General features: G+C 41.8%; 1 protein-coding gene across 2 annotated transcripts in view; it reads right to left on the reverse strand.

Moving 5' to 3' along the window:
• The window catches only part of ATP6V1A (ATPase H+ transporting V1 subunit A), a 31,987-nt gene that overhangs the window by 7,673 nt on the left and 11,066 nt on the right, over positions 1-13,248 (reverse strand). For both annotated transcript variants that reach the window (XM_074896860.1, XM_074896850.1), the window contains exons 2-12: positions 11,777-11,871; positions 9,977-10,105; positions 7,764-7,978; positions 6,929-7,066; positions 6,295-6,446; positions 5,312-5,474; positions 4,029-4,137; positions 3,108-3,230; positions 2,904-3,018; positions 1,676-1,739; positions 722-925 (exon numbers count right to left, since the gene is read on the reverse strand). In XM_074896860.1, the coding sequence (XP_074752961.1) occupies positions 722-925; positions 1,676-1,739; positions 2,904-3,018; positions 3,108-3,230; positions 4,029-4,137; positions 5,312-5,474; positions 6,295-6,446; positions 6,929-7,066; positions 7,764-7,978; positions 9,977-10,105; positions 11,777-11,858 (1,494 nt within the window). In that variant the 5' untranslated portion in view covers positions 11,859-11,871. The remainder of the gene's footprint in view (positions 1-721; positions 926-1,675; positions 1,740-2,903; positions 3,019-3,107; positions 3,231-4,028; positions 4,138-5,311; positions 5,475-6,294; positions 6,447-6,928; positions 7,067-7,763; positions 7,979-9,976; positions 10,106-11,776; positions 11,872-13,248) is intronic.

Raw genomic sequence — 13,248 nt, forward strand, 5'->3', positions numbered from 1 at the left:
AAATTTTCCCGTCCAAGTTCAGCTTTCTCTCCAAAACAGTGAAGTGAATGACGGAAATTAAAGAATGCCTGTAAAATGGAGCCATATGTCATGTCACAGGCTTCCACAGAGAAACCAGGCAATCATCAGTTTTTAGAAAAAGCAGACATCACTTTTGTTTCTACAAGCCAACTTGTAAATGCCAACACCTCTGTTCAGCAGCTGGCAACTTGGTTTCTAATAAACTGTAACCCTTCAGATGACTTCGAAGTAAAGATCAGTTTGCATCACTTCTCTTACAAAGATTACTACCACTCACCTTCTTTTCTTGGAAAATGAGCACTAAAAAGTCCACCAAACTTTATAATATCAGCAGTCAAACTACTCAACAATCTAAGTTGCAATAAAGGGCATTTCAGCAGGACGGGAACACTGAAGCAAGTGAAGTTTAACTTCAGTTATTAAGATGCCCTGCAATCTAATTCATGTGAGAAAAGTAGAGTCAAACCAAGGTTTATCAAATCTAAAAAAATATTCATATTACAAGTCAAACAACATGTAAAAAAGCTGGAATAAAGCAGTTAAAAGGCAGGAGAGCCTGACATCTCCTGGTGACTGTTTGCCTTTTCTGCACAATGCAGTATTTATCAAGTCTGGTCTAAGACATGGTCAAAAGCATGCACTAGCAGTAAGGAAATCAAGGATGGCTCACTGACACGTTTTCTCCCAGCTGGTTACTCACCTTCCCCACAAGCTGCACAATCTCTGCAAGGTCCTCTTCCTCCTGTAGGATCTCTTTGGCCTTTGTCCTGAGAGGGACAAACTCTGTAAAATGCTTGTCGTAGTACTCGTCCAGGGCACGCGTGTATTTGCTGTAACTGATCAGCCAGTTCACAGAGGGGAAGTGCTTGCGTTGTGCCAGCTTCTTATCCAGGCCCCAGAAAACCTGTCAGAATCCAGAAAGATCAGTGTTCCAAATCAAAACCAAACCAAAATAACTGCAGGCAATAACAATCCCAAATCAATACAGAAAGCAACTTTGAGCAAACACAACATGGCAAAGGCTATCACGAATAAAAGCGTGAGAGAGAAAAGCCTTCCTTATGTTAATTTAACTATAGCAGTGACTTTCAAATACACTTCTCAAAAACCAATGCACCTTTTAAGCTGAGTTCAGATTTATTCAGCTTGAGATTCCTCATAAGGGAAAAGTCAGCCGTAACAAAGACAATGTCAATACTGGAGTCTAATTAAAGTGGAGACCTATTAGATGGAATTCCTTTTCCCAAAACTGGGCTGCAAGACATCCTTCTCCCAGTCAGCTGCTCTGGGGATTTTTTTGGTGGTTTCAATGCACCTATTAAGAGCAGTTCACTCTCCACCTCAGCTGAGAGCAGCCACGCTTAAAGTGCAGCTCAATGGGCAGCAATCAGGAAGCACACAGATATTCTGGAGGAGTCAGCGTTGGAGGGAACTGCCACCTTCGCTCCCTCTTCCAAAGGCATCTCAGACCTTAGTTCAGAGACCTTCTCATAAGGTCTTCTTTTACACTGTTAGAACATTTTCCAAAGCACCCTACAAAGCTTCCTGTGTCAAATCAAAGCTCTCACACGCCAGCCGCTGGCACAAGCGCCCTGAAGCAGTCATTTCAAGTTTAACAACGCGGGCAGAAGAGCTGCAATGTGGTGGGACGTACCTGAACAATGCCCAGTGTAGCAGATGTGACAGGATCAGAGAAGTCACCACCCGGGGGAGAGACACTGAGCAAGGAAGAGATAAGGAAAAATTATCAGTTGCTTTCACAGTTTAAGCTGAAGTACTGAACATATGACTGCACAGCTCAGTGATCACAGAAACCAGAAAAATCAACACGATTTCAAGTAACAGAGTGCAAGCTTCCACTGCAGAAAGTGTTTGCTGCATACCCACACAGGTGTAATACCAAGCACACCATGAAACAGATTTGTATCAGTGCCTGACAGCATCAAGGTATGATTTCAGTCACTTTTGCTCCAGGTAGTAACTCCAACTTGAATTATCAAACCTTTCTCAATGGGAACAGATTCAGCAAGCATGCTAATAGGACACTGTGAAACACAGTGCAATGATTACAGAAAACAATACCCCAATTTGAAACTATTGCAGATATTGTCCTCTACAATAATCACTTCAACTATGGTGCAGTTGAGAACAGTCAGTGTTAGGTTAATAGTTGGACTAGATGATCTTCAAGGTCTTTTCCAACCTAGATGATTCTGTGATTCATTTGGGCTTGAACCCATATGGCTTCCCAGAGATGAAAAAAAAAAAAAAATCTTCCAACCTCAAAAGCACAATGCATTTGTGCTTGTATATTGTGGACAGCAGAACTAAGCAAAGCAAAGCAGCTCCTGCAGATGCTAGAGGCTCTCCATATAGGTGGGAAATTCACTTTCCCCACAGTATGATATACAAATTAGTATAGTCTAGAAGAATATCTGGGGATCACATGCTTTCACAGCTTGAGATACGCTACTCCATGTAATCCTACTCCATCTAAGCAACAGAATCATGATACATTATGCCCATAAGTGCACACACTGCTGCTCCAGCTGCCCCTTCTTTCCTGCTCTAAACATGGTTTGACATACTTTTCTGTGACAGCTCTAACGACATTCTTCCCTGGGCCACTTGCTCCGACTGCTACAAGTGACTGTGATGCTGCACCTCACAGAACTACCTGTCCACATTCATTCTTTCTGTCCCCACGCACAATTTAGCGGCAGTTGTGGGTAAGCAGAGACCAAATACCTACCTACTCATTCACGTAAGAGTTCTGCAGCTGTGCAGAGCAACAAGATGTTTTTGTCTGAAAAACAGGTACCTTGACATACAAAAACCACAGAGGAAGAACTGCAGCTAACACAAAGAAATGCAACACTCACGCTCCAACGATGCTGACACTGCCTTCCCTTTCAGGGTTTCCCAGACACTTCACCCTGCCAGCTCGCTCATAGAAAGAGGCTAGACGGGCACCAAGGTAGGCTGGATAACCACTGTCTGCAAACACCAACACCCAGAAATTGAGTCAAAGGCTCAGAGTTTAAAGGATGCATTTACAAGGCTAGGCTTGAGAAAAAACTACTCACCAGCTGGCATTTCAGCCAGTCGCCCTGAAATTTCTCTGAGGGCCTCAGCCCATCGGGAAGTAGAGTCTGCCATCATACTGACATGGTAGCCCATGTCCCGGAAATACTCAGACAGGGTGATTCCTACAACAAAGACAACAGCATGCTGCAGGATACAGTTCAGAAAGGAATTCTACACTTGCACGTTGTCACTAAGATGAAATAAGCCAAATTATTTAAGTTTACATTTTGATGGAAACAGACACTGAAAGTTACTCTTTCTTCTCACTAGATCATGTCCTTGCTGTCTTTTTTTTTGTTTATTTCTCCTCACTCTCCATATTTTTGCTTATGAACCACTCTAGCTCATATTACATTCCCATGTATTTCTTTGAAGAGACATGCCAGTGTCACTGATGCTACTCTTTGCCTCACTGAAACATGAACAAAGCCTCTTCTTACTGTAAAGTGTCTCCTTCCCTTTCAAAGTAACAGAATAGAACAGTGAGAAAAGGTCATGTTTTATCTTAATTATCTGACGACTTTTCATAACAAAGAATTTTAAAAAACCCTCTAAGAGGGTGCAAAAGAAAGAAGACTAGCCTGTCAATTCAGAAAGTACTACTCCTGCTCATTAAGTGACTGTACTTGTCAGCAAAAAGCTATTCACAAACAAAAGCTTACATCAACACATGGAGAAAAACTACATGAGAGCTGACGCAGTAAGTTCACCTTATAAGCAAAATTTACTCAATATTTGGAAATCATAATTATATACAAGCAAGCCAGGTTCAGTTAAGATACTAGGACTCTGTGGAGGCAAGGCCCAAAAGGGTTGACTTCTGAAACTAAGCAGGTTTCTTGGTACTGACCATCTCAGCAAGTGAAAATACTAGAGCATGATGGCTTGCTCTACACACAGCCTTTTCCAGTAAATCTTACCAGTATAGATGGAGGCTTCTCTGGCAGCCACAGGCATGTTGGAGGTATTTGCTACCAGAGCTGTTCTCTTCATGATGCTTTCTACCTTGCCATCAACTTCCATTGTTAACTAAAATGCAAGGAGGAAAAAAAAGATAACACTAGCAAGTTTTTTTGGTTTATTTTTTGTTGGTTTTTTTACTGTATTAATTTGTATCAGGATACTCTCCTCACAGATACTCTACCAAGAGCAGAGACTAGATTCAAGATTTCTGGATGGTTTACCTTCCAGATTGCACACAGCTTAACTCTTCAACACAGGTGCCTCAGACTCATCTCATCTTCTGCACCTGGCAAATCCCTACTGATCCCATTCAAACAACTAATGACAAATCCACTACATCAGGTATGTATATTATCCTTGCTCAGCTTACTAGGCTGGAAGACCCAAAAATCATAGCCTCCTGTCACAAGACTGTTAGGAATCAGAGAGCTTTTTTCCCCCCACCTACACCTATCTGAGTTCACCTTTGACAACTGGACATAAAACCACATACATAACCCAGGTGAAACCACACAGCCACCTGAACGACAGAACATATATCCTGACATTTGTGTAGGATTCCACTTACGAATATCGCGGGATTTACCCTTTTCATGGCCACCTCAGCTTGACTTTCTCATCTTGTAATCAATCAACACACCCAAGCCTTTTACTCCTTATTTCTGACTGGAGTTTCAACCTAACAGTTCTGACTACCTGGCTTCTTTCCTGTATTTTACAGAAGACTGTGCTACAACTAATTTGCTGACATATAACAACAGTTAGAAGGACTCAAACTTGCTGCCTTTTATTTGTAAGCAGGCATTTTCTACTGCCTTCAGAAGGTATTCCACAGCCTCACATGTCAAACTAGTATCTGTAACTGTTTGTATCACCACCCCGCACCTTGTAAATACATGTGCTATGCATGGTTAAGTTAGAAAAATTAGAAACACTACCAGTGAAAGGTAAGATGCTTATAACTGTGCTAAATTTCACCCTGGCATGCATTTTGGCTTTATTTTAAACAGGTTAGAAGGTATACCCCAAAACTAGTCCAGATGTTTATTAAGGGGTCACTGAAATCATTCCTGAATAAGCCAAAAGGGATTTCTGTTACTACAGCCAGAACTTACAGCAGGGAGGCAACAAGATCATTTCAAGTCACTCTACCAATGAGTTATTTAATTCAGTTACAATACCACTACAATAGCAAGTCCTTCCCAAGAAGATTTACTCTCCATGAATTGTCCATACTAACCTCCGGGAAATCTCTCAGTACTTCAGACATTTCATTTCCTCGTTCTCCACAGCCCACATAAATGATGACATCACTGTTGGAGTATTTTGAGAGAGACTGTGAGATCACAGTCTTTCCGCAACCAAATGCTCCAGGAATTGCTGTTGTACCCCCTTGTACACACCTGAGAAAAAAAAAAAGAACTCTGATTTGCCAGGAACTCGAAACCAGTGCTCTCCCATCTTAGAGTATGTTTTCCAATAAAACTGCCTAATTAAAAGCAGAGTGATGGGAGACATGTTCAGTGTTCTGAGTGAGAAGCACAGAGGTATTTCACTAAACCAAAAGACTGAGGGCATAAACTATCCTTTTCTTCTGCTGCCCTTGAAGTACATGAGTTATGCTGGTACAACAGCTAGCCTTTCAGGCTTGAAACATGGCAGTTTTCACAGCTGGAAGCACCGATGGAATGCAAATGCTAAGGAAAAAACAACTGTACTTAGCTGCGCATTATAAGAATAAGCAGCACAATATTTTAGGACCAAAATTACTGAATTCAGTGTATTGGAAGTTAATGGCTTAAATGAGCATTTTGTGTGACAGTTAAAGTGCAAGAGTTTTCCTAAGTGGCAACGGCAAAATCACTAGGAACTATACATCCTCAAGACCACAGAAAGAGATGCTACTTTATGTCCAAATGGAGATATTAAGCTTGAAAGTTCTAGCCTTTCTGTAGATTTGGCACGATTATGTTAAGTTTATGCTTGTCCATTCTTTTCTAGATTAATGCACTAGGACGATCTTGTTAAACTGATCTTCTTTCTTCCATTAGTAGGTTCTCTTGCCAAATATGGAAATAGGAGGAATTCAGCTAAGTATTTTTTGAGATTATGCTGTGATACATATGAGAACTTGCTCTTAAAAAAAATTTAAGGCCTCCTCCCTCTGCTTCCCCCCCAAAAGTGAGATTTCTTACATAGTAGAGAATAGAAGGTAGTGCTTACGGGAAGAGGGCATCCAGGACCCGCTGGCCAGTTAATAAAGGATGATTGGCTGGTAACTTCTCCGTAACAGGGCGGACTTGACGTACAGGCCAGACCTGGACCATAGTGAACTTCTCCTTCACACCTTCAAACTCCAGCTCTAAGACAACATCCTAACAGACAGCACCAGACACCTGAAGTAAGCGAACTGCTGCACACTGGACCAGCACGCAAAAAATCTCATCTCAACTACATCTTTGATACCACTACAGATCTCTCAGAACCTGAACACACTGTCATCCCCTCCTGAGGGAAGGCTTCTTCCCTTATGTACAGTGCTACTGGGGGAAAAAAAAAAAAAAAGAGATGAAGCTTCAACTAAAAATATGCTGGCAAAAAGCAACTGAATTTTACATATTCATAAGATACATAGATCCACACAGAGGTCAGTGGTGCTGAAGTGCCAGTGGGAAGCCACATACAAAGTAACTGCCCAAGGTAACTGTGTGACCCCTGCAGGCAGAGTAGCAGAAGCAAGCATTAACTCAGACATCTTGAATGAAACACTTTCAGCTGGCATCATGCAGAACAAAAGTACATCAGCCTTAGGAAAGGGACACGGACTATACCAGCAACTGCTGTTTGGGAGACTTACTGAAGCATCGTAGTTCCCTGGCGGAGCAATGTATGTAACTGTACCCCTGTTTCGTGGGGGCAGCATGATTTTGTGTTTGATAAGGGAGTTTTCATTCACCACACCATAAATATCTCCACCAGTGATGTGGCTGCCAACCTAAAATCAGAACAGGTCTATTAGTCATAAGTGAGAACTCCAGTTTTAAAAAAGAACCTTGACAAAGAACTGTATAAAATAACTGTAGCTATTAAGTCTACCACTGTGATTACTCTTTTTATAAATGCATTGTTACAGCACTGTAGCCCATTTACATAACTCATTACACTAAATGCACATTGCAAGTAACACTATCTGGGTTCAGGCGCCTTTCAAGGCTCAGACAGTAGCAATTACTGTCTGATACAAAGACTTTTCCTCATTTCTTTTATATCTCTCAGCTTAATGTGTTAAGTAGAGAAAGTATAGCATATGCTAACCTGCAGGGTTGGAAAAAAAATGCTGCCAAGGGCTAAAGCCGTGACATTTTCCAGCTCTAAGGCTATCTTCACCATTTGCGAAATGCGTGCTGCAGTCGTTCTTACTCCTGCTAATGCTTAGTGCAATTCCACTAGTTTCTTTATGGTTTTGCAAATATATAAACACTTTGCAAGTTTCTCATATGCAGCAAAACCACACAGAAGTCCCATCAAGTAAGTTTTGGTGATCCCCATCCAGTCTCATACATCGCTACTGCCTGCCAGCACCCCTTTTCGCAAACTTAAATACAGCATTAGCCATGGCTCCCAGCAGTCACAGCCTTGGCACCCTGCTCCAGCCCCAAGCTCCAGGGGCACACAGGCTTGTCATAACCTACCCGCAGATTTTTAGAAGGCATGAAGTCCCATTTGATATCTCGGCTCAATGCTGACACATTGACACCTCTAGGGATATAGATACTTTTGGTCAGAGTGCTGATGTCTGAGAGAGGCCTCTGGATACCATCAAAAATGGCTCCCATAATGCCAGGACCTAGTTCCACCGACAGGGGTTTGCCAGTACGGAGTACGGGATCTCCTACAGAGACACCAGCTAAAGATTTGCTGAGGAAAAGTTCATCCAGAGAAAGGGAAAGAAACAGGACAGAAGGCATCATATTCACAACACCATACTCTTAAACCACTTTTCTGACTTCACGGTAATATTTTTACTACTATATTACACATAGAATGGTTTGGGTTGGAAGGGACCTTAGAGATCATCCTGTCCTGTCCCGTCCCATCCTCCCCCCCACCTGCCATGGGCAGGGACACTTTCCACTAGACCAGGTTGCTCAAAGCCCCATCCAACCTGGCCTTGAACCCTGCCAGGGAGGGGGCAGCCACAACCTCTCTGGGCAACCTGTGCCAGTGTCTCACCACCCTCACAGAAAAGAATTTCTTCTCCATGTCCAATTTAAACCTGCCCTCTTTCAGTTTAAAACCATTACCCCTTGTCTGGTTGGACTAGATGATCTTCAAGGTCTCTTCCGACCTAGATGATTTTGTGATTCTGTCCTATCCCTACACTCCCTGATCAAGAGTCCTTCTTCATCTTTCCTATAGCTCCCCTTTAGGTACCAGGAGGCCGCTATAAGGTCTCCCCAGAGCCTCCTCTTCTCTGGGCTGAACAACTCCAACTCTCTGAGCTTGTCTCACATCATCACTTGAGAAGCATGTAGGCTTTATACTAAACTCAAGCTGAAAATGCTAAAGCAACAACGTTGCTCATCCTCCAGAGAGGCAAAGTAGGGGTAAACATTCTGCTTTACAATCATTAGTTCAAGTCAACTACATGGATGAATTTACTGGAGTGACAGGCAGCAGTATCACAAAACACCAGGCATTTCTTAAATCTTCAAACCTAAAAACCAGGTTTGATTGTTGAAGTCAGACAATGTTATGAAATATGTCATTTTTAGCTTCAGAATTTTTAGAGAGCACAACTGTTTTGACCTTGAGCCTTGTACAGACTTTTTGACAGCAGTCTAATTTTTAAGGGAGTTTGTCCAAGACCAGTGTTATTTCCCTCCTCTCCGGTATTAAGTTGTCCAGTCTATGCACTATGCTCCAAGGATGCACACTGGGCCTCTCTGCAAAGAGCCAGCAGTTTGGCAAAAGGCCCTGCTAGAATACAAAAGAAACCCCCAAAACCTATGCAAGACTCCAGAGATTAAATGCAAGTTGACTTCAGAGAGCCCAATGACAGAGCCTAAAAGTAAACCACCCTTAAACTTGTTCCACATGCTGATGAAAGGCTACTAGATATTACAATGATGATGCCATCTAAAATGATAAATTAGTAGGTACAGAGAGGAGCTAGTCACCAGTTTACCATTCAGCTCCTCAGAACAAAGCTTTGGCAGCCAGCACAGGCTTTTTCCTAGTCTCTATGGATACACAGAGCCAACTCTTAAGTTTAAAAGAATACGAAGGAAAAAAAAAAAGAAGGTCTGGCCTCAAGTTTTATGACTTCTTTTCTGAAATTCGCTTATATATGTGTAATAGATCATACATTTTAAGTTAACTAGATTTTAGAAGACACGCTGCGTCCTAGCTGGACCAAGATTCTGTAAGCACACTGCAGAAACAAAATTGTCATCTTACATCTGGCAAAATACTCTGCCCAGATGAAGGCATTCTGCCCACTTTACATTTCCTATTAAAGCATTGTACAAGCATAGTTTTTAAAAGCAAAGAACAAAAAAAAATACTGCTTGGTAGTTCTACCATTTCTGGTTGACACTTGTCAAACAACTTCCTTAACAAAGAGCCGTAATATTTAAATTAAAATTAACTTAAAATCTAAGATACACATTATTTGATTTCCATTTAAAATAAAACCCAGTTTCCTTGCTACACAGCCAAGAAAGATAAGATTTACCTCCAAACCATCAGAATTTACAAAAGCTGTGCAGAACAGACATCCTGCTGGCACCAGAAATACCAAGTGTTGGTCCCAGTCAGCTTTGCTTATCGTCTTCACTCTAATCACTGCTGTGTTCTGGACTATGCAGTCTGGCGGGCCCAAAGGGATCAATGAAAAGGATACATGTTTCTTCATACACCTGGACAGTTGCCAAATCACCTTCCAGTCGGATGATCTCCCCCACCAGTTCACTGTGGCCTACTCGTACCAGCTCGTACATAGCAGCACCTGCCATGTTGCACGCCGTGACCACTGTAAAAGACAGGCACGTAGGTGAATATTTTTCCCATAGCTCATGAAATTTGCTCATGAGAAGCTGGTGAGAACTGCATAGCATGACTAGTATTGACCCAAATAAGAAGTACATTCTTGATTTCACAAAAGGGCTAACTTGGCTGCCCCAGATCCTGGTATTTCTAGTCTAAAAGTCAAAAGTTTCCCTATGCTTTTCATGCTGTTCCTTTATGCTCAATAAGAGGACACTACTATCAGAATGTAGTAGGTTCAGGCAATTCACACCATAATTTCTCTTATCTATCTTGACAGATGGTGAACATTTTAGGGTTTTAGAGACGCACTGAACTTTGAGACACAAGTTACATAGGTGCTTCTCCCTTTCAGTTAGCTGGGGCACATTTCCTTCTGACTAAATTAAAACATACAAGAAAACAGCAAAGCTCACTTGATACCTGGTAGTTACATAAATCTGTGGTTGGGGACCAGCATTTTCAAGTTACTCAAACTTGTTTACCTTGGTAGCATCTGGGTGTTCACACGACAAACTATTTCCATGTGTAGATCAAGCCAAAGTGCCTGCTAAAGGCCATGCGTACCCTTGTATCTAGAGTAGCAGATGCCTACAAAGCTTTTAAGGAAACACTACTTTCATATTTTATTTTGTAGGAAAGTGATGTAAATCTTCAGGCACTTAACTTTCAGCAGATGAAAACTGTTTCCAGCATGTTTTGGGCCTGAAACCTCCTACTGTTTTGAGTTCGATTTCAGCACGTCATACAGGAGGCCTAGCTGCTTTAGGACAAAATTTATTGTGTCCTTATATTAGAATATCAATCTTGCACCCAGGATTCATCTATTTATATAGAAATACTTTTTCCACTTCTTAAGAAAGCTGTATCAGTTTAAAATTGTTAAGTATCACTTCTACAGTTAAGGAATTGGCAGTTAAAGACACAGGCCAAGGGAGTTTCTTATTCATGAAAGAAGCTGTACTGACAAAAATACATGCTGTACTTTGGCTCTCCCACTCCCATCCTTCACCTCTTTAAAAGAATGCAGGATGGAGCAGAAAAGCTGGTAGAGTCTGCATGTATTCAAAAGCTGTTACCATCAGAGTCTAAAGAAACTATTTAAGCTGACAAAGAAGGAGTCCTCCCCTTTCTCCCACCTGCACTACCACCATGCTCCCACCTTCCCTAACCCTTGCAGCTCCTTGCTGAGCTTCTCCAGCCTGTGGTGCAGTAACAGAGAACAGCTTGACACTGGCAGGGGACTGAGTATTCCGGAGAGTGCAGGGTCAAACTGCATTTCAGTGAGAGTGAACTCTGCATTGCACCCTTTTAGAGAAGCTTAATTCACTGGGCCTGCGGGTTTCTGACCAAGTGGCTTTATCTCATCCAGTAAAGCTTACTACCTTTGTAAAAATTGTTATTACTCAGCCTGTTTCTGCTCATTAGATCTTTAAATAAGGCTAATTAGCCGTACCATCTTATCAGTATAGTCTGATAAAATATTCAGAAATACAAGTCAGCAATCCTCCTTAAAAAGCTCACCCCAAAAGAAGAAAAAGCCCCACCCAGAGCTCTACTATACTTTACCACTTCCAAGTTCACTTCCAAGTGAACAAGATTAACAAGACACTAGATGAAACAGAATCTATGATTGCCTTTACAAAATAATACCTACCAGGTCCTGAGACGCCATGGACATAACCAACAAAAGCCTCTCTGTCCTCATCACGGATTTTGGGTAGCTTGGAGAAGTCCATTTTGCCTGTTCAACTGTACAGAAGGAAAAAAGAAAAAAGTCAGTCCTGAGGAGCACCTACATGTAGTAAGTTTCTCCTCTTCCTCCACTCTGCTCTCCTTGTTTCCAGTTAGAAAGAATTCTGAACAGAAGAATTCTGAACTTGTGTCACCTGAAGCACCTTGACCACACTGATTTTAAAACTATAAAAAGTTAAAACGTAACTCATTTAAACAAACAGAAGAACTAACATCCCCTATTGCAGAAACACAGGGGTGGAACATCACTCCACAATATGCTCCACAAAACAGTATGAGTGAAATGATTACACTCCAAAATGCCATTACACCGCTGGACTGTTTTCAAGCCCAATAACAGGATATTAAAACAATGGAGAGTCACTTCTGTCTTCCACATCTCACCTACCCTTCTTCAAAATATGGAGTTTTCCATGATCCTGAGTGAGCAAAAGAATATTCTGGAGCTGCTTCACTGCCACCAGCCTCTAAAAGGCGATACTACAAATACTAGTTGTGAAAATTCTAATTTTGCTATCTTAAGGTACTGAATCAGTGTTCAGAGGAAGAAACACATGTTTTCACAAGCACTAGCACACAAACACGTGAGTCCTCTCTATATGCCTCACAGCCAGGTGTTACACAATCTTTGCTATCAGTGAAAGCTGTGGAACATTACAGAAGAATTGCACTGAATAATGGCCCAAACCCCCAACCTGCAACAGTTAAACAGACTGACATCTCTTGCCAGTAACTGTTTAGAGGACCTAAACAAGTGGCGCAGGAAAAGCTGTTTTAGAAACAGAACTCCTCCATCCACATTTGTCCTGTAATCAACAGTTGGGCTCTCCTGCTTCGAGCGCAGATAAGCGTATTTCATGTTTTTGCTTTGTCAGCCCTTATCATGCTTTGTGTTACCTTGGAAACTGATTAGCGTTAGAGAACTGTAAGGCAATTCTCTCCCATTTCTACTGTATTGACACATTTATAACGCAGCACTGGTGAAAAGTGCGGTATGGCAGCCCCAGCATACTCTCTGCAGATCAACAGCCCCTACCCAGCAAAAGCCTGTGGGTCTGGTGACGTGAACTGCATGAGGCAACTGTTGACACTCACAGTCTTTGCAAGAAGCTTTAACCTAACACAGCATCTTCTGCACGGCAGCAAATAGAGGCATAATCAGGCTTGAAAACCTGTCCCATGTACAATGAGGAAGACAACTATATTGCCACCTCTTCCATCGTCATCAAAGGATGATTCTCTGCCTGTTCTTCAGGAGCAGTAAAGCAGTTGACATCTGCCATTCTTAAAATCTTATGATGACCGTTTTTCAGCTTTTCAATACTACACTACAAATCCTCTGCCCCTCAGCCTCTTTACCAATCTGAATGTTTT

Source organism: Athene noctua, chromosome 1 (genome assembly GCF_965140245.1).
Source record: "Athene noctua chromosome 1, bAthNoc1.hap1.1, whole genome shotgun sequence".
NCBI lineage: Eukaryota > Metazoa > Chordata > Aves > Strigiformes > Strigidae > Athene > Athene noctua.